The 22,549-nt window shown below is 37.5% G+C and overlaps 1 protein-coding gene across 1 annotated transcript in view; it reads right to left on the bottom strand.

Moving 5' to 3' along the window:
• MOB1B (MOB kinase activator 1B) overlaps positions 1-22,549 on the bottom strand; it is a 53,500-nt gene that overhangs the window by 7,349 nt on the left and 23,602 nt on the right. The window contains exons 2-4 of the mRNA XM_063108196.1: positions 18,891-19,057; positions 4,819-4,912; positions 786-919 (exon numbers count right to left, since the gene is read on the bottom strand). Coding sequence (XP_062964266.1) covers positions 786-919; positions 4,819-4,912; positions 18,891-19,057 — 395 coding nt within the window. The remainder of the gene's footprint in view (positions 1-785; positions 920-4,818; positions 4,913-18,890; positions 19,058-22,549) is intronic.

Genomic DNA, 22,549 nt, shown 5'->3' with positions numbered 1-22,549 from the left:
ATATCCATCCTCTTTTTTGTATAACATAAGCCAGATTTTGCTACTACCCTAGATATGTCATTTAAAATCATTGGGAAGTTTACCTTATTGTTCATGATAAACTTGGTATAAAAAAGATAGGACACTTAAATGTGTAAGATTAGAAATATTTTGATACAGATAGTTATCTACTATGATTCCTGCTATAGGAATAGGCCTCTATCTAGAACTTTCCACTGAAAGGGCTTCCTAAGCAGCAAAGAAATAAGTTTATTCTCCTTAACCAATGGTTATAATTATTTAACACCCCATCCCCCAAAAAACGTACTTTTTGACTGAAAATAAGTTCTGTGATATTTTAATCTGGAATATCATCAAAAACTTAAGAAAATAAAATTACCTTTTTTTTATTTTTGGTGGCTGGCTGGTATGAGAATCCGAACCCTTAGACCTTGGTGTTATATAACACCATCCTCTAACCAACTGAGCTAACCAGCCAGGCCTAAAATTATTATCTTAAGTCAAGAAAGGTAGATCATTTATTTTCTAATAAACCTATCGTCTCAACTAACATGCATGTAAAAACACTAAGTTAAAGGGAAAAAAATGAATTCACAAAAGAAAGCTTATTTTACTGTAGTCTGTGCTAATAAACTTTTGTGCCTATTCTTGGGGACTGTATAACATACACATACATTAACATAGCCCAATAGAAGTCTCCAACTGGACAGAGTGGAAGGACAATTCTAGAAACATATAAAATTTAAAAAATCATGATAGATCTCAATTACATAAAACAATTATACCAATTTTTGATGGAAATAATGTCTCATCATCCAACTGATCTTGAACCCAAGTCATCAGGTAATCAATATACTTTGGGGCAGAGCACTTAATAGGTTTCTTTATGTTTGTTCCATCTGCCCAGTGATACTCATACCTGCATTGGAAAAATAAAAAGTATACAGAATATCAGTATATACCTACATATAGTATACATGTCTTATATTATATATGTGTGTATATTATGCATTTATACAGACATGTTTTAAACAATATGCTCTTTCAAATAAATATGTATTTTTAAACTGCCAGTACACTACTCTGCATTTATCATGATCTAAACTAAGCAGATCCCAAACTCATTTATTGTGTTTCCACACTCTCCTCATAAGAAAATCTGGATTTTCTTATGTAGCTTTCCCTCATATATAGCATTTATGTTTTAGAATCATACATTGCTGTAGTAGAGAAACTAGCTTACTTCTCAATTCTGTGATGACCATTTTTGAAATTTATGGTTGTTTCTCTTCCTTAAAAAAACATTTCTCTTCATGCAGTGCAGTTCTTTTTAACATGGGGCTTTAAATTTTGGGTTAAAGATAAGGAATGACATGGAAGTTCCAAAGTAAGATTAATGAAAAAGAATGATTCAATATTTGACCACACTTAGCTGAGGAGCTAAACATGTCTTTAAAGAAAATTGTCAACCCACCCAGATGAAGATGCCTATAGGTTTGAAGTATTAAGAGAACACCTTCCTTTGATTTAATAAACATTTCATGTGCACCTACCATATGAGAAATACTGTGTCAACAATAAAGGACACTAAAATGAAGGACCCTGCCCTACTCTCAAGGAGAATAGACTAGAAAAAAAGACTAATTGAACTAATAAAAACAGTGTAAAAACCCTAACAGAGTTACTTAAACACACACACATAACCTGAATTTTAACGTAAGGAATAAGCACACAGCTGAAACTCCAAAGTATAGAAATCTCTACACTAAGCTAGCATTTAATTTTTTAGTTTCAGTAAGGTTACTTCCACCGCTTAACTACTCTCCTTGGATCAACTGTGTTTTCAAACCTTGTTCCCAGAGTTTGGACTGACTGAATGATAGGTCAGTGAGCCTAGCAAAGGATATGATAGAATATATAATAGAAAAATACAACAGGTATTTTAAATGATAAAAATTATCTTGGGATAAGATAAATAAGGATGCTTGCTATTTAATCATAATTACTTACACCTGAACACTAATCCTAAACAGGACACACCTGAATGAATATTCTGGTAGGGTACCTACCTTATTGCCAACACTGGGCAACAGGGACGACTGTCAAGTCCTTTTGAAAGTCTCCAAGGGGAGATTTCCCAACACCTCTTGGTATCCTGTTGCATTGTTTAATCACTTTCACAGTGAAGAGATTTTTCCTAATATAAAACTAAAGTCCTTAGTGCAATTTAGTCTATTCTCATTTGATCTTTTTAGAAGATAAGAGACCATGAATGGTAGGACTTTTAGCCATTATTACTCTTCACTTAGAGACAAGGACTCATCCACGTTTTTTCCCATATCTTAACACATCTTAACATTTTTATCCTTCCCTCGCAATCACGTCTTTCATTTTGTTAATGATTTTTCAGGTATTCTGTATTCATTTTTTAATGTAAAAATCAAAAGCAGACACAGTAAGCCAAAGAATCATTTTCAATATCCTGAAGCTTGAAAAAGAATCAACTTTCAATATAAGGCTTTTTGAAAAATAAAAAAAGTATACATTGATTATACTTCTAGAGTTTACAACTATGATTCCCTGATCTTTTTTATTTTATCATGTTTATACTTAAGATGACTTACTTTATTTTGTAGCTCTATTTTGCCCCCATTGATTTTTTTATCCCACCTTTGACAGATCATTCTCTTTGAAATTTATTTCTGTCATCATAGTATGAACTGCAAACTCCAAAACATTCTCCATTTCTTTTTTAATAATAAACAGTAACTGAGAATAAGGTCCTATAAGCCACCATTCAATAATACCATTTTGCAAGGGGCTAATAAGTTAACAAATGCCTCTCCTTGGTACAATCCTGCATCTGTTGGTAAAGATGAAGAACCATGACAACTACATCTTCTTAACACTAATGAAAGGTAAAAGTCAAGATTCACCAGAGAAGAAAAGAGAAGACAGGTCAGGAAAAGGGGGAAAGAGGGAAGAAGGGAAGGGAGGGAGGCAGGGAAAAAGAAAGAAGAACAGGGGGAGGAGGCAGACAGGCATGCAGGAAGGCAGGCAGGAAGGAAGGAGACCACCTAGAACTTTAGTTAAAGCTACACGCAAGCATGTGCACAGGAGCAGAGAGACAAACACAACTCTCAAATAAAGCCAGAGGAACTTGCTTTCTAGAAGACAGTGCTATTTAATTTCTCATTGCATAACTAACCATATAATAGCAAAATTAAAAACATCTATTTCTGCAAGTGAAACTTAAACACCCAAAGTGAACACCAGTAATACTAACAAGAATTAACAAATACTATAAGGGGACTTCATTTTAAAATGCCCCCTTTTCCTTTAAGAAATCTTCCCCAAATAACAAGTAACAGAAATTCAAACTCTATCTTTGATGAAACTAGCAGACACCTGTGTCTCTGAACCACAGGATGAAAAAAAGGGCTAATTCATGTAAGTGCAAACAGGATGAGGGGAGACCAAAAGAGGCACCTGCAACTACAAACCCCATACAAAGTCCACAGAGGACATTTCTCCAAAATAAACGGTCTCCTGAGAAGTAAAAACCACAGAACATATCTCTGCAGGAAGAGGTCTATAAGGAGTCAGGGGACTGAGAGGCATTGGATTTTGAAAAGCTCTGCAGCTACTCATCTCTGTAGGCTAAAAATAAGTGAAAGTTCAGACACAGCTTTGTGCCTTTTCTAGTGTGGTCTTCCCTTCTCTTTATTGAGAACTGCCATCTTATGATTTACCACCTTCTACGGTATCACCATACCTTTCCCTAGCTCTTATACCTCTGTTATGAGCTCTTTGATCATTTACTAATGATCATTTACTTTGATCATTTACTAATGATCATTTACTTTGATCATTTAAATTCTTTGAGTGCACAGCAATATATGCAGCAATATTTTTGTGGTGAATATTGCTGTATAAAGTAAAAGATATAATGCATGAAAGGCTTTACGTTTAGATAGCACTAAATAAATGGTAGCTACCACTGTTGTTATTAGAAATAGTAATAATAGGGGCCGAGCCCGTGGTGCACTTGGTAGAGTGCTGCGCTGGGAGCGCGGCGACGCTCCCGCCGCGGGTTCGGATCCTATATAGGACTCACCGGTGCACTCACTGGCTGAGTGCCGGTCACGAAAAAACGACAAAAAAAAAAAAAAAAAAATGGAAAAAAAAAAAAAAAAGAAATAGTAATAATAGAAGTCAGTTTCAAAAATGTATTGATCCAACCAACATTTATGGAGTGCTAAACAGGGGGCAGGCACTGTCCATGCACCAAAAGGAATTTAAAAGAAGAACAAATCTAACAGGTTAAATAAACATGTATAAATAGTACAAGAAGAATAATGTAACAAAGAAATATAATCACTGTAAAACTGAAAAAGTTATATAAAAAGATCATATCTAGTTTGAAGAAATTAGAGGCTTCACAGAGGAAGCATTTCACAAAAGCCTTGAAGATGGGTAAGATATTTTAAAATATTAACTGAAGATGATAGAAGAGAAATGGAAGAAAAAAAAATATCCAAGAGAAGAACAGAATAAGCAAGTTTTCAGAGAGTATAAGTAATGGAGGAACAGCAAAATCTGTCCAGTAACTTAGTCTGGACAGACCAGAGAGGAAAGCAGGATGGAAGACAATACAGCTCATAAAGCTCAAGCAAAGGGATCAGGAATTAATATTATTAGTCAATGGCAAACCACCAAAGAAGATGCTAAATAGAAAAATTATGTGGCCGGAAACTTTCTTATCTAAGAAGCATAAAATAAAGTAAAAATGAGAACTGATCATTAACCATGTCTTACTTTGGGCCAGCTGACATCACTGGACAACTCTCTTCTGTACAGAAGTCTGTGATGGTTCCATAAAGCATGTTGATCTGATTGAAGAAATCCACAGCTGCAAAGCAAGTAAATCAGAATAGTTTAAATTAAAATTAAGTTTTAATTTTATTCAAGCAGAATCTTAGGTTTATCAGTGTTCTTTTCCCCTACAAAGAACAGGTGAAAAGCATACACAGAAGCCTCAATATTTGACCACATTGAAATTAGGAACTTGTGTTCATCAAGTGACTCCACTAAGAGGCAAAGAGGCAAGCACAGAGTGGAAGAAATTATTTGCAATACACGTAAACAACAAAAATCTTGCATTCAGAATATATAAAGAAATCCTATAGATCAATAAGAAAAAGACAACACAGCAGAAAAATGTGAGGCAGTTTTAAACCAGCTGGTCAAAAACCCTATGAAAAAATGTTGGTAATCATGGAACTACAAATTTAAACAATAGTGGAATGCCTTTCTATGGCCCCCCAAAAAGCTAAAATTGATTGAAAATGCAAAGAGCCAAAAATATCCAACATTCATAAAGAAAAACAAGGTGCCTATCAAGATTTATAAAGCACAATGAATAAAACTGTATAGTCTTAGTAGACCAATGACACAGAATTGAGAGACCAGAAACTGATGCAAACATAGGTGAAACAACTGATTTATGACAAAGCCATCCAGTGCAGAAGGCAAAGGACAATCTTTTTATAAATATTTCTAAGTCAATTGGTTATCGCTATGGAAAAAAAATTTGACTCTTCACTCATACCATACCCAAAAATCAATTCCAAGTGGATTATACACCTCTAAATGTGAAAAACAAGACAAAGTTTAAAAGAGTATGGAAAAATATGTCTATGACCTTTGGCATGGATATATTTCTTAAGAAGGGCACAAAAAGCACTAATTATAAAGGAACGGTCTTCCGTATGTTTATTAAATTTATTCCTAGGTTTTAATATTTTTGATGCTACAATTTTTTATATGTCCTCAGAGCCAACAACCTTATTAAATTCCCCTATCAATTATAATAACCATGGTGCAGTAACAATAATCATTGTCTTCTGGATTTTCAACATACATATTTATACTGGCTATAAATGAAAAGGTTCTTTTTTCCTTTCCAGTCACTGTATCTTTTATTCTTCCTCTTGCTTTACTTACTGCACCATTTCCTGTGTTTGATATCCATGACTCATTCCTAATCTTAGAAAAAACTTCAACATTTCACCATTATGATGTTTGCTGTAGCTTTTTTTGCAAACAGGTATGCTTTATCAGAACAAAGTTCTTATCTATAACTAATATGTTTTTTATTATGAATTGACTTTAAATTTTATCAATACTTTTTGGTATGTATCAAGATGATCATGTGATTTTATTTTCCTCCTTGCTTTTTGCTAATGTGATGAATTACAACAATGACTGATTTTCAAATGTTAAATCAACCTTTGTATTCCTAGAATAAAGTCAACTTGGTCATGATGTGTTACACTTTTTAAATATTGCTAGATTGAATTTGCTAATATTTTTATTAGGATTTTTACATCTAAGTTCATTTCAAAAGTTAGATGACCTAGTTCCCTTTCTTGTAATGTCCATGTAGAGCTCATAAAACTAATATTTTTTCCATTCTCTGTAAGAGCAAAAGACTGGTGTTATCTCTTCCTTAAATGTTCAGTGGAAATTTCTATTTTAAGAAGGTTTTTAATTAGATAACAAATTTTTAAAAAATAGTTACAAGACTACTCAGATTTTTTATTCTAGTGTTAACGCTGGTAAGATGAATTTTTACAGGAATCTATTTCAATTCGTAGACATAATACTTCATAGGAATTTGTCCATTTCAAGTTCATAATACTCTCTTATGACTTTTAATGATATGTAAGATCAGTAGTGATATTCACTTTTTTATTCCTGATATTGGTTATTTGTGCTCTCTTTTTTTTATTTTTATTTTTTATTTTTTTCCTTTTTGTGACCGGTAAGGGGATCGCAACCCTTGGCTCGGTGTTGCTCGCACCACGCTCAGCCAGTGAGCGCACCGGCCATCCCTATATAGGATCCAAACCCGTGGCGGGAGCGCCACTGCACTCCCAGCGCAGCACTCTCCCGAGTGAGCCACAGGGTCGGCCCTGTGCTCTCTTTTATTCATTTATTTTTCAGGGTAGTATGGCCAGTGACTCACACTTTTTTTCTTTTTTTTTTTTTTAAAGATGACCGGTAAGGAGATCTTAACCCTTGACTTGGTATTGTCAGCAACACACTCTCCCAAGTGAGCTAACTGTCCATCCTTATACAGGGATCTGAACCCATGGCCTTGGTGTTATCAGCACCACACTCTCCCAAGTGAGCCACGGGTGGCCCCTCACATTTTTTTCCTTCATCAGTCTTACCAGGAGTTATAAATTTTACTAGACTTTTCAATGAACCAACTTTTTTTTTTCTTTGTTGATTCTCTTTATTGTATGTTTGCTTTCTATTTTATTAACTTCTTTTCTTATCTTTACCAATAACTTTTTTAAACTTTCTTTGCATTTAATTTTGTTGTTTTTCTAACCTCTGGAGATTGATTCTTAGTTCATTAATTTTCAAAATCCTTTTTTAAAAAAAAATATATGTATTAAGACTCTAAATTCTCCTCTAACACAGCTTTAGCTACATCCCACACATTTCCATATGTAGTATTTTCATTATATTTCAGTTCAAAATATTTTCTAATTTCCATACATTATTCTTTCCAAACATATACAGATTTCCTAGATTTTTGTTATTGGTTTATAGGTAAATTCCACTATGGTCAGAGAATGTATTGATTTCAATTTTTTTTAATGTGCATGTGTATAATCTGAGCTGCTTAGATTATTATGTATCCCTCAGGTCAAGCCTTTTTGTCATGTTGCTCAAATTTTTCTAATTCCTTATTGATTTTTTTTTCTCCTACAGTTTCTATCAGTTACTGAAAGAGGAGTGTTAAAATCTCCCATTATGACTGGATTTGTCTACTTCTTCCTTTAGATAGTTAACAGAGTTTAATACAAGTTTGAGATATTATTAGAAACATATAAATTCAGGATTTTATATATTCTTTGTCAATTTAACCACTTGTCATTTTAAAATCTCCCTCTTTATCAATATTTTTTACCTTAAAGTCTACTTTATCTGATACATAACATGACTATATCAGCGTTCTTTGGAATAGCATTTAACTTTTTAGTTTCAACCATTCTGTATCTGTATATTTTAAGTATGTCTCTTGTAAGCAGCATTCAGATGTTTTGTTTTATAACCATTTTGACACAATAATTGTCTTTTATTGGAGCATTTTGTCCTTTACATTTAATACAATTAATAATGTTTGTATTTCAATCTACTATCTTACTATTTGTTATCTATTTATCCTACTTATTACATGATTCATTTTCTCTCCTTTCTTATGTTCTTTAGAATTATTTTGTAGATCTATAGGGAGTTTCAAGATGGCGGCGGCTGCGGCGGCTGGCGCGGAGTAGCTGAGGTGGAAAAGGTGGCCACTGGGCCTCAGGCAGCCGGGAAACTTGTGGACCTTTCTCTGGCCATCTCTTAAGGGAGGACTGCTGCTGCTGGCCGGTCGTGGGGGCTCAACGCCACTTTGCCCCCAGCAGGAGAGGCTGCCTCATTTACAGGCAACAGCTTTGAAGTGTGGAGCAGGAAAAGAACTGATTCTTAGCTGCAAAAGTGAGTCTTGAAACAGGGAACACGGCGCCAGGGCTGCTGTGGATGCAGCCAGGATCCCGGAGGCTGGGGCCGCACTGAAGGCGGCCAGCTGCCCTATCCAGGATTCGAGGTTTCAGGCCGGCATTAAAGAAGACTCCTGGGAGCGCCCGAGCGGCGCCACGACTGAACAGCCCGAGGCGGCAGCGCCGAGAACACGGAAGGCAACAAACCAGAGACAGAGCGAGCGCCCGACCTGGCACAGCACTGTGAGTGATCCCTGGCAAAGCTCTGTTCGGGGGGTGGATGCCCACGCGGCTCCCCGCCTGCACCACCAGGCCACTCACTGCCCCGGTGCTGCCTCCATTTTCCCAGGTGCGGGCAGCTCCGCCCTGCTCGGCCATCACTGAGCCCATTTGCTTGGCCTGGCGCAGGGCTTTCCGGACCCTGCGGGCCGACCTCCTCTCCCACTCCCTCCACGGTTCTCTGGCAGGGCTGGGGGTGTGGGGCGTCCCGACCAGTTTTGGGAGGGCTAGGAAGTATGGGCGGGCCGACTGTCACTCCACCACACCCTGGACTCCGGCCCGGTAAACTTCCTGTTACTGGGAGGCAGATACCATCTCTGCGACCACCAGTTTGGAAAAAAGCCTAACGAATTTCTGGTTGGGAATAGTGTGGTAGGAGAGTTCCCAGGTCTGCTTGAACCTGCCAGAGAGCAGGCTGCAGGCGGGCACTAGACTCGGTTTATACCGGGGGGATACAAAGGTGAACAAGACCCGAGAAAGATCTACACAGTGCTACAAAGGCACCCAGAGAGACTGGTCGTCTGTGCCTAGCAGAAACCTGGTAGACTTCCTGGGCGAGGCGGTGCTGAGCAGGGTCTTGAAGGCCCAGCTGATAGACGAGGGGTGCAGAAGACACGCCCCAACCCAGCACAGTGTGCACAGAGGGGGGAGACATGCGGCCAGGGAGGCGGAGACTCGACAGAAACCACACACCCGGTGGGGTCGCCACTGCACGATCTAACAGCCTGGGCCAGAGCACACTGAACGGGGAGAAGTCCTGTACAGAAAGTGAAAGCTCAACAGAGATCACACACCCTGTGGTACGTGATCCACCAGCCCAGCAGAGTACAAGCTGACCAGAAAGGTGGATCCCCGGAGAAGCCCAAGACCCGAGGCAACCACACACACAAGACACTAGAGGCCAACTGAGCAGTCACGGCGGGAGCCATACCAAATTGGCAACCACAGCAACATCCTAGTTAGTCATTAGTCTTAAACCGGTGGACTGTGAAACCCCCTGCCACAATGAATAAACACCAAAAAAAGACACCAGAAATACAAAAAATCAAGAAAATACACCACCAAAAGTTAATAAATCTCATACTCTAGATCCTATAGAACAAGAAGCCCTTGAAATAACTGATAAGGAATTTCGAGTGATAATTCTAAGGAAACTGAATGAGATACAAGAAAACTCAGCTAGACATCATGATGAAATGAGGAAAAGTATACAGGATCTGAAAGAGGAAATATACAAGGAAATCAATGTCCTGAAAAAAAATGTAGCAGAACTTGCTGAACTGAAGAAGTTATTCAGCGAAATAAAAAACACAACGGAGAGTTTAACCAGCAGGCTTGTCGAAGTTGAAGAGAGAACCTCTGAACTTGAAGATGGGCTGTTTGAAATAACACAAGCAGACAAAAAGAAAGAAAAAAGAATCAAGGACATGGAAGAAAATCTGAGAGAGATATCAGACAACCTCAAGCGCTCAAATATCCGAGTCATGGGTATTCCAGAAGGGGAGGAAAATGGAGATTCCATTGAAAACATATTCAACAAAATAGTGGCAGAAAACTTCCCAGGTATAGGAAAAATCACAGATCTTCAGATCCAGGAAGCTCAACGATCTCCAAACGTATTCAACCCAAAAAGGCCTTCTCCAAGACATGTCATAGTCAAATTGGCAAAACTCAGAGACAAAGAGAGAATCTTAAAAGCTGCAAGAGAGAAGCGTCAAATCACCTATAAGGGAGCCCCAATCAGGTTAACATCAGACTTTTCATCACAAACACTAAAAGCTAGAAAGGAATGGGATGATATTTTCAAAATACTAAAAGACAAAGATTGCCAGCCAAGAATACTCTACCCTGCAAGGCTATCCTTCCGAAATGAGGGGCAAATAGTATATTTCTCAGACAAACAAAAACTGCGGGTGTTCACTACCACAAGACCACCCTTACAAGAAATCCTCAAGGGAGTACTGGGTTTGGTTCCTGAAAAATAACTACCACTGCCATAAAAACCTAAGAAAAATCTAAACCCGCTAGTACAATAAAAATGGCATTCATGAAGAGAAAACAACCTAACAAAAACACTATCTACAACCTAAGGAACCAACAAACAAAAAAACCAAACAGTAAATCAGAAAGCAAGGAACAAAAGACACCTAAGACAACCAAACAACCAATAAAATGCTAAGAATAAATCAACACCTTTCAATAACAACTCTTAATGTTAAAGGCTTAAATTCCCCAATTAAAAGACACAGACTGGCTGACTGGATCAAAAAGCAGGACCCAACTATATGCTGCCTACAAGAGACCCACCTCACCCATAAAGATTCACACAGACTAAGAGTAAAAGGATGGAAAAAGATTTACCATGCAAACAGAAAAGAAAAACGAGCTGGAGTGGCTATTCTTATATCTGACAAAATAGACTTTAAACTAAAAACCATAAAAAGAGACAATGAGGGACACTACTTAATGATAAAAGGACTGATCCATCAAGAAGACATAACAATCATAAATATGTACGCACCCAATGTTGGAGCAGCCAGATTTATAAAACAAACTCTATTAGACCTAAAGAAGGAAATAGACACTAATACCATAATAGCAGGGGACCTGAACACTCCACTGTCAATATTAGACAGATCATCTAGGCAAAGAATCAGTAGAGAAACACAAGATCTAAACAAGACTCTAGACCAATTGGAATTGGCAGATATCTACAGAACATTCCACCCAACAACTTCAGAATATTCATTCTTCTCATCAGCACATGGATCATTCTCCAAGATAGATCACATATTAGGTCACAAATCAAGTCTCAATAAATTCAAAAAAATTGGAATTATCCCATGTATCTTCTCAGACCACAATGGATTAAAACTAGAAATTAATAACAAACAAAACTCTGGAAACTATACAAACACATGGAAATTAAACAGCATTCTACTTAATGACATATGGGTCCAAGAAGAAATCAAGCAGGAAATCAAAAAGTTTATTGAAACTAATGAAAACAATGATACATCATACCAAAACCTGTGGGATACTGCAAAAGCAGTATTGAGGGGAAAATTTATTGCATTAAATGCTCACTTCAGAAGAATGGAAAGATGGCAAGTGAACAACCTAACACTTCACCTTAAAGAACTAGAAAAACAAGAACAATCCAATCCTAAAGTTAGCAGATGGAAAGAAATCATTAAGATCAGAGCAGAACTGAATGAAATTGAAAACCAAAAAACAATTCAAAAGATCAACGAATCAAAAAGTTGGTTTTTTGAAAAGATAAATAAAATTGACAAACCATTAGCATGGCTAACAAAAAAAAGAAGAGAGAAGACTCAAATAACCAAAATTAGAAATGAAAAAGGCGATATTACAACTGATTCATCTGAAATACAAGGAATCATTCGAGACTACTATAAACAACTATACGCCAACAAATTTGAAAATCTGGAGGAAATGGATAAATTTCTGGACACACACAAGCTCCCAAAACTGAACCGTGAAGACGTAGAAAATTTGAACAGACCAATAACAATAAAGGAGATTGAAGCTGTTATCAGAAGGCTCCCAACAAAGAAAAGCCCAGGACCAGATGGATTCACAGCAGAATTTTACCAAACATTCAAAGAGGAATTGACACCGATTCTTTACAAACTATTCCAAAAGATTGAAACGGACGCAAATCTCCCAAACTCATTCTATGAAGCAAACATCATCCTGATACCAAAACCAGGTAAAGATATAACCAAAAAAGAAAACTACAGGCCGATATCCTTGATGAATATAGATGCAAAAATCCTCACTAAAATACTAGCAAACAGAATACAGCAACACATACGAAAAATTATTCATCACGATCAAGTGGGATTAATCCCAGGGATGCAAGGTTGGTTCAACATACGCAAATCAATAAATGTGATACACCATATTAATAAACTCAAACACAAGGACCATATGATCATCTCTATAGATGCTGAAAAAGCATTTGATAAAGTTCAGCACTCATTCATGACAAAGACCCTCTATAAGTTAGGTATAGAGGGAAAGTATCTCAACATAATTAAAGCCATATATGCCAAACCCACTGCCAATATCATCCTGAATGGGGAAAAGCTGAAAGCTTTTCCTTTAAGAACAGGCACTAGACAAGGATGCCCACTCTCACCACTCCTATTCAACATAGTGTTGGAAGTACTAGCCAGAGCAATCAGAGAAGAGAAGGAAATAAAGGGCATCCAGATTGGAAAAGATGAAGTCAAACTGTCCTTGTTTGCAGATGACATGATCCTATATATCGAACAGCCTAAAACCTCTACAAAAAAACTGTTGGAATTGATAAATGATTTCAGCACAGTAGCAGGATACAAAATCAACACACAAAAATCAGTAGCATTTCTTTTCTCCAATAGTGAACATGCAGAAGGAGAAATCAAGAAAGCCTGCCCATTTACAATAGTCACCAAAAAAATAAAATACTTAGGAATTGAGTTAACCAAGGAGGTGAAAAATCTCTATAATGAGAACTACAAACCACTGCTGAGAGAAATTAGAGAGGATACAAGAAGATGGAAAGATATCCCATGCTCTTGGATTGGAAGAATCAACATAGTGAAAATGTCCATACTACCCAAAGTGATATACAAATTCAATGCAATCCCCATCAAAATTCCAAAGACATTTTTCTCAGAAATGGAAAAAACTATTCAGACATTTATATGGAACAATAAAAGACCACGAATAGCCAAAGCAATGCTCAGCAAAAAAAATAAAGCTGGAGGCATAACACTACCTGACTTTAAGCTATACTACAAAGCTATAATAACCAAAACAGTATGGTACTGGCATAAAAACAGACACACTGACCAATGGAATAGAATAGAGAATCCAGAAATCAACCCTCACACTTACTGCCATCTGATCTTTGACAAAGGCACCAAGCCTATTCACTGGGGAAGGGACTGCCTCTTCAGCAAGTGGTGCTGGGATAACTGGATATCGTTATGCAGGAGAATGAAACTAGATCCATACCTCTCACCATATACTAAAATCAACTCAAAATGGATTAAGGATTTAAATATACACCCTGAGACAATAAAACTTCTTAAAGAAAACATAGGGGAAACACTTCAGGAAATAGGACTGGGCACAGACTTCATGAATACGACCCCAAAAGCATGGGCAACCAAAGGAAAAATAAACAAATGGGATTATATCAAACTAAAAAGCTTCTGCACAGCAAAAGAAACAATTAAAAGAGTTAAAAGACAACCAACAGAGTGGGAGAAAATATTTGCAAAATATACATCTGACAAAGGATTAATATCCAGAATATATAAGGAACTCAAACAACTTTACAAGAAGAAAACAAGCAACCCAATTAAAAAATGGGCAAAAGAGCTAAGTAGGCATTTCTCTAAGGAAGATATACAAATGGCCAACAGACATATGAAAAAATGCTCAACATCACTCAGCATCCGGGAAATGCAAATCAAAACCACATTGAGATACCATCTAACCCCAGTTAGGATGGCTAAAATCCAAAAGACTATGAACGATAAATGCTGGCGAGGCTGCGGAGAAAAAGGAACTCTCATACATTGTTGGTGGGACTGCAAAATGGTGCAGCCTCTATGGAAAATGGTATGGAGGTTCCTTAAACAATTGCACATAGATCTACCATACGACCCAGCCATCCCACTGTTGGGAATATACCCAGAGGAATGGAAATCATCAAGTCGAAGGTATACCTGTTCCCCAATGTTCATCGCAGCACTCTTTACAATAGCCAAGAGTTGGAACCAGCCCAAATGCCCATCATCAGATGAGTGGATACGGAAAATGTGGTACATCTACACAATGGAATACTACTCAGCTATAAAAACGAATGAAATACTGCCATTTGCAACAACATGGATGAACCTCGAGAGAATTATATTAAGTGAAACAAGTCAGGCACAGAAAGAGAAATACCACATGTTCTCACTTATTGGTGGGAGCTAAAAATTAATATATAAATTCACACACACACATACACACATACACACACAAACTGGGGGGGGGGGGAAGAAGATATAACAACCACAATTATTTGAAGTTGATACAACAAACAAACAGAAAGGACATGGTTGGGGGGGAAGGGGGGAGGGAGAAGGGAGGGAGGTTTTGGTGATGGGGAGCATTAATCAGCTACAATGTATATCGACAAAATAAAATTAAAAAAAAAAAAAAAGAATTATTTTGTATTATTCTACTCTTCTCCTTTGTTAGCTAGGTAATTATAAATTCATTTACTATTATTTTAGTCCTACCCTAGAGCACGGGTTGGCAAACTATGGCCACAGGTCAAATCTGGCATACCACTTATTTTCATAAATAGTTTTACCGGAATACAAGCACACCAATTCAGTTACACAAGTCCGTGATGGTTTTTGCCCTACAACAGCAGAGGTGAATAGTGTGACAAAGTCTACATGGCCTCAAAGCCTAAAATGTTTACTATGTGAGCTTTTACAGAAGAAGTTTGTTAACCCCTGCCCTAGAGTATAGAGCAAGCATCCTTTAAAAGCCCCAAACAAAAATTAATATTTCTTCCTCTTCCCAGACAGTACATGCCCTTAGATGTGCTAGAAACTGTTAGCCTCTAAGAATACAATAAGGAATAAAACTGACTCTTGGGCAGGCTGGGTAGCTCAGTTGGTTAGAACATGGTGTTATATAACACCAAGGTCAAGGGTTTGAATCCCATACTGGCCAGCTGCAAAAAAAAAACAAAAACAAAAAACTGACTCAGCACTCTGTCCTCGTTGAGTTTTAGGTTAGAAGGGAAGAGTTATCACTTGAGTTTTTATAAAAGAAATGACAAGATATAAAATAGTAAAGACTTTCTGTAAATTAACTTAAGGAAAGAACAAGGAGTCTTCTAGTATCCACTGACATGTTCTCTAGCCAAACCCTTATATCCTATTGCCTATACCGCTACTAAAAAAATATATTTTCAAACTTCTCAGGCAAAAAAGGAGCATTTATCCATATGTGTAGCGACAAATACTACCTATGTTAACTCTAATCTCAGCCTCTGTTCTGGCTTATTTACTATGGAGTTACTATTGCTGGTTGGACCTATTTTCAGCACTAATCCAGGGAAACTGAGACCTTGAGGGGCAGACTTACTGCAAATCCAGTAGCTGGGCATGCTCACTAGAAAGGGGTAATATAACCCTAATAGTCAAACATGCTCAGTAAAGTGGAATTTATATTCATTAGATAGCATGAATATGTATTAGACAGCAAAACTATAAAAGTTGAATCCCAGCAGAAGGTGGAATTATTGCTCACTTTCCTGGGGCTAACCCACACTTCACACGCTGAGGTGTATCAAACTTCTTTTTTTTCACTTCTTTCACTTTCTTTTTCTTCTTTCACTTCTTTCTTTTTGTATCATACTTGCCTGTAGCAGGCTGCTATTCACTCTGGAACCAATCAACTCCTTATCTGTAAATGTGTACCTCTTACTTTTGTATTAAACTTGGTGCAGCCCTGCTGAGTCTCTGGAGCTAGGCTCTCTCTGTGAAATCTGTATCTCTTATTTGTTACATTCAACATGTTCTCATTTTCTACTGCAACTCTGCCCTAAAATCTTTCCTGTGGCAGAGTCAAGAACCTGGTAACAGGATGGTGTGGGTTAAGGCCTGCTATTGGGCCTTCCAAACCCCTTCTCCTCCAGCATCATAATTTCAAGGTGCTGAACAAGGGTATTTGGCAGAAGAAATTTCTAAGCAGCAAAGCATTAAGGAAGCTGCATGGTTACCTGAAACAGCCTAAGCTGAATTATGGCAGCAAAGGCATGACATATAGCCAGAATTTAAAGGGAAGGCAGAGTATAAAGATTTGGAAAATTTGCATCCTGGCCACAGGGTAGAGAAACAGCATTTTCAGGAGGAAAATCCAATGGTGCAGCAGAGGGACTGGTTACTAAAGATATTAGCATGGCTATGAGGCAGCCAGGTGCTAACAGCCAAGACAATGAGAGAAAGGCTCTGAAGGCATTTCGGAGATCCTGGAGGCAGAGTCTTCCATCACGGGCCCAGAGGACTAAGGAGAAATAATGGTCTTGGAGGGAAAGGCCCAAGGTGCCCTCCACAAGCTTGCTGCCCAGAGTCACCTCAGAAAGCTGCTTCCAGCACCAGCACCCCAGCTGCTTTGGCTCCATCCTTGACTAAATTGGCTCCAGGTGTGGCTGGATCTGCAGCTTTGGAAAATATAAGCTCGAAGCCATGGCAGCGTCCATGTGGTGTAAAGTCTGCATGCTTGGAGAATGCCAGAGCTGTAGAGTCTTAGGAGCCTCGGCCCCAATTTTAAAGGATGTAGGGAAAAGCCCGGGGGCCAGGAAGAGATCTGTCACAGGGGCAGACTCAACACAGACAGCCTTTGCTACAGCAATGCTAAGAGGAAATGTGGGGTCAGAGCTGCAGTAGAAAAACTCCACCAAGGCCGTGCTAGCGCACCCATGGGAGCAGGACGACCATAGAGATCCCAGATTTGTGGGGCTACTAGTGTGAGACCTGAAGCATGGCCTTAGATCAGGAAAGCCATAGAAGCAGAGCTGCCCGAGGACTTGGGGACCAAACCTCCACACCAGTGTGCAGAAGATGTGGAACATGGAGTTAAGGTACAGGATTCTTTAGCTTTAAGATCTGATGCCTGCCCTGCTGGGTTTTGGATTTGCTTAGGACCCGTTACCCCTTTCTTTTGGCCTATTTCTCCCATTTTGGATGGAAAAATGTACGCTGTGTTTGTCCCACCATTGGATCTTGGCCGTGAATAATTTGTTTCTACTTCATAGATAGGACTTGGAACTTTGGATTTTTGAGTTAAAACAAGGTAAGACTTTGGGGGATGAAAGGAATGTATTTGTATGGGAAAGGACATGAGTTTGCGGGGGCCAAGGGCAAAATGCTGTGGATTGAATGTCCCCCCCAAACTAAATGAAGCTTAAATTGTGTCCCCCAAAGTCCCAGGCATTGGAAACTTGGCCCCCACTGTGACAATGTTAAGAAGGTGGGAAATCCTATTGTGATAATTGAAAGGTGGGGGCCCTGAAGAGGTGATTAGATTGTAGGACCTTACCCTAATGAATAGATTAATAATGGTGGTCAGGGGCATGGTTCTGAGGGCTTTAAAAAGACAGCATGTGAGAGTCTCTCTCTGATCTGCCATTTCTGCCATGTGAGACCCCTGGGTCACTGTCACCACCACCAAGACCTTCACCAACAGTGTACCCTGGACTTTGGACTTCCCAGCCTCCAAAACTGTAAGCAATAAATATTGTTTCATTATAAATTACCCAGTTCCGGGTATTTTGTTATAAGCAACAGAAATAGACTAATACAATTCCTAAAAATATATTTACTTTTTACTTATATGTTTTTCATTCTAGGAGTTAAGAATATCTCACAAACATATTTTACTAAATTTTTAAGATCTCTACTGAATTGTCTTTTTTAAAAAAATAAGCACAATTTAGACAAATAATTGAGTATGCTACTGAGACAATTTAGCATATTGGTTAAAGTACAGACTCTGAAATTCTATAGCTGTGTATTTGAGCCCAGGCTCTGCCATTTATAGCTGTACAACCTAGGCAAATGACTAGTCTTTCTGTCTTAGCTTCCTTATCTATTAAACTGGGATAATAATAGTACCCACATCAAAGGGTTATAAAGTAGAAATAAAATCATCCATGTAGACAGGATAGCAGAGTGCCAGACGCATAATTAGTGTTCAACAAATATTAATTGTTAATATCATTATTATTCCACTGAAGATAGTAAATACTATGCTTTGTGATATATTATAACAGCAGACATGAATTTTATAAAATTCTATATTCAGAAATAAAACAAAATAAAGGGTAAAGTTGGATTGAGACACCCCTGTATTGTGATATTAGGTTGCTACCTAGATCCTAGCATAAATAGGACCCCAACACTCACCTACAATGAGGCTGTAAACCAAATTCAGAGTCTTCTGAGAAACAGAAAGGCTACTTACTGTTAACTGCAACCCACTCATTTAGATCTTCCCCCTCAGGAAGCATGACAGCCATCCGGAGGTTGCCACTGCCAAGTGTGGCTTCTGCATGTTTTAAGAGCTCATACTGGTGAGATCCCTCTGGAATGTTCTTCTTTGGTTTAAAAGTTTTAGAAGCACGACTACCACTATGAATAAAAAAGAAAAAAAGGCACTTAAATATTTAAGGCATGACCTTCAACAGAGTCTACTACACTATGTACGGGATATAATAAAATCCTAAACATCCATAAATAAACAGAAAATATACTTTTAGCTCCCCTCATCAGTAGAGCTAAACTATATTGGCTACGTTAAATCCCAACAATATAATTGTTGTAACTACTATGTTTTCTACCCAAAACACCTACAAACTTTCTCTACAGTCCCTACTTTAACTCACAAGGAGAAAAATAATTTTCAGCTATAATGAATCCATCTCTCACAATAAGTGAACAATTCAGGATTATAGGTTATAATCAACAAAAACAAGAGGACTTCCATGAAAGGTTTTAGTCATTTTATTCCTTTTCATCCCTATTTATCCTAATACAAATAAGTCTGTTTCCTGCTTATAAGAAGTATAAAGATACCATTTTATATCATTAAAAAACACAAAAATCCTAGAGCAAGAAAGAAAAGCTACATTTCCTTCTACCCAATTATAGGAAGCATCAGTAATCAATCTTAATCCAGAATTCTGGTTAACCAGTTAGGTAAGACATTAGGGCTGGCTCAAATTTCTGAATGCTTTTATACACACAGACACACACATACACACACAATTTTTTTAATGGATCAACTAAAACTAGGCTTAGAAATGGTTTTAAGAGTTTTTAAGAGATGGAATCTTCTGTTAATTCTGCCAAATTCTTATCAAACTGTATTATACTCTAGTCATCCCTTCTTAATACTCTTTTCTCTTCATATGAAAAGGAACAGATTGGAAAGAATTAGAGGCTGGATAAGGAGGAACTCTACAGTTTAATGTTACTAAATTCATACCACCAAAACATTCAGACATTTTAACATATGAATATGAAAGTGGAATTCCAAAGAGAACACATAAAAATTATTATACTTTCCAAGCTCTCCACAGCTTTTCACTCATTACACCCATCTCCCAACCTTAACCCCAAATCCCTCCCTCTTTCACAAAATGAAGTGGTAGGTAGTTCTCAGCCCTGGATGCATATTATAGTCACCTGAGGAGCTTTCAAAAAGTATTGAGTATCCTGAGACAAACTAAGAATCTACCTGTCAATCCATATATCCAATTCAAATGACAGGTATTCTTCACTCTAAAGTACAGACAGTCCCCGATTAGGATGGCTCGGTTTAGGATGATTTGACTTACAATATTTTCAGCTTATAATGGGTTTATCAGGAGGTAATTCCATCATAAGTAAAGAAGCATCTGTACTGGCATTCTCACTTAAATGTAGGTCTCTTCCCAAGTGTTTAATTAGAATTAAATTGATGCCCAACTCTAACACACTCCCCCTACATCTCTGCTCAACAGCCAAGGGATCTCCTTAAAAGAACTAATCAGACGATGATCCTCTACTCAGAACCTCTCAGTGGTTTCCAAGTGCACTCAGTAAATCCAAGGTCAAATATTAGATATAGTCAGGCTCTAGACCCACACTAGAGTGGAGAAATTCTTCTTCAGTTTAATTAGATAACACATTAAACACCAAATTCTCTCTTAGCATTTCTAAAATATCTCACCCTTTATCAAAATTTAGTGTGAGAAACATACTTCACCAACATATTTTACAAAAAGACATTTTACTACTTTATGGGTGATTAATTTAAAAAGCCCTCCAATGACTAATGTGGTGCAAGTCTTCAGGCATGGTGTTAAGTACACTTCTGTTAAGTAGCCCACCACTCAGATTGACGCAGGAACTGAGGATGCAACAAGCAGCTCTGAAAAATGCGGGCAGAGTACAAAAGAACTACAAGGACCTAAGCTGTGCATGCACTCTGGAGGGTCAGAGCCCCACCTGCCCCCAAAACTATCAACTAAATCAAACCACTCTGCCCCAAAGTTTTAGGCTTCCAAATGTTTAATTGAACAAAGCCTCTCTCAGAGTTCGTATTCCACCAAACTAAGTAAATCTACCTCACAAGACCTTATCCAAGTACTCTGGTAGAAAGAAAAAAAATGACCTGACTGATTTTGTGAAGGCCAGCTCTGACATATATCAGCTATGTTATCTCAGGCAAACTACCTAACTTTCCAGAGCTTATCATTTCTGTAAGAGTGAAAACCTAATAAAAATAACAAAACATCACCACTATCCATATCATAGAACAGTTTTAAAATGAGAAAATAAAATATGTGAAAAAGCTTTTAAAACTGTAAAATGCTGTGCAACTCGGTATTTTCATTATCCTTCCATTTCCTGAACCAGAATAATTTGGAGTAAATGAAGAAATGGCGTTACAACCAAAGCTGGATTCAACTCCCAATCCCACTCCCTAAGGATGGATGGGGAAAAATACAACCCTGGTTTGAAAACAAATGTTTTCATACATCAAATTCAAAACAAATTTTTTCTTTTTAAATTTCTACTTTGTTTTGTTTCTTTTGTGCTATGTCCTATGCTCAAATCAAGGTTCAGGTGCTCTCAGAATAACCTCAGGATTAGATTAGAAATCAAAAAAATGAGGTTCTATTCTTCATTTTGCTGTTTTCTTCTTACATTACTTTGGAAATCACAAATTATCATCTGGGATTCGATTTTCTTACTGTATTTTTAGGAAGTCTGGAAGATGATTTTTTACAAAAGGATATAATTTAGAGATGAGATGTTTATAAAATGTTTTCAGTTCTCTGCAGACCCTTAGCTCTTTTCTATTCCTCAATTCCATGTACATTCATACTTCCAAAATGCTTTCAAATCCTCCAGTCCTTCCCTTCTATCTGACCCTTCTGCTTTATTCAGGCAGAATTCTCTAATCACTCAAAACTCTTTTTTGAAATACTTAAATAAAAAACAAACAAACAAAAAACCATTAGGTTTTTTCCTTCAAATGCTACCTGAAACTTCTACCAATATCCACCCTACCCTGGAAGGGGTGATCAATACTGCTCCTTATTCTAGGTCAAAAGACCACTGACAGAGTCTTCAAGTTCAAAACCACAAATATCAAAGCATGTACATAAAAGTCCTCATAGGTGAGTACAAGCTATTATAGTAACAACGTATGGCCAAATGCACATATCTCACATGACATTTTAAGATATGTAAACGTGTATCTTCATGATCATTAGCATTTTTTTACCAGAACACTTTTAAATTAAGGCATGTACATTGTTTTTTAGACCTAATGCTACTGCACACTTAATAGACTACGATATAGTGTAAACACAACTTTTATATGCACTGGGAAACAAAAAACTTGTGGCTCACTTTATTGTGACATTCACTTTATTGCGGTGGTCTGGAACCAAACCTGCAGGTATGCCTGCATTCTAATGTTTACAGTAGTTACTACCACATAATCCATTAAACCTATCATAAGAGGGTTAATTATTTTTAAAAGAAAGTATATCTTCAAAAAATTTTCAAAAACAAAGTATGTTGCACTCTTATTCTACCCTCCTCAGAAGAAATCAGTTACCAATATCT

This window comes from Cynocephalus volans, chromosome 9 (genome assembly GCF_027409185.1).
Source record: "Cynocephalus volans isolate mCynVol1 chromosome 9, mCynVol1.pri, whole genome shotgun sequence".
Classification (NCBI taxonomy): domain Eukaryota; kingdom Metazoa; phylum Chordata; class Mammalia; order Dermoptera; family Cynocephalidae; genus Cynocephalus; species Cynocephalus volans.
This window is presented reverse-complemented; position numbering and strand designations above follow the sequence as displayed.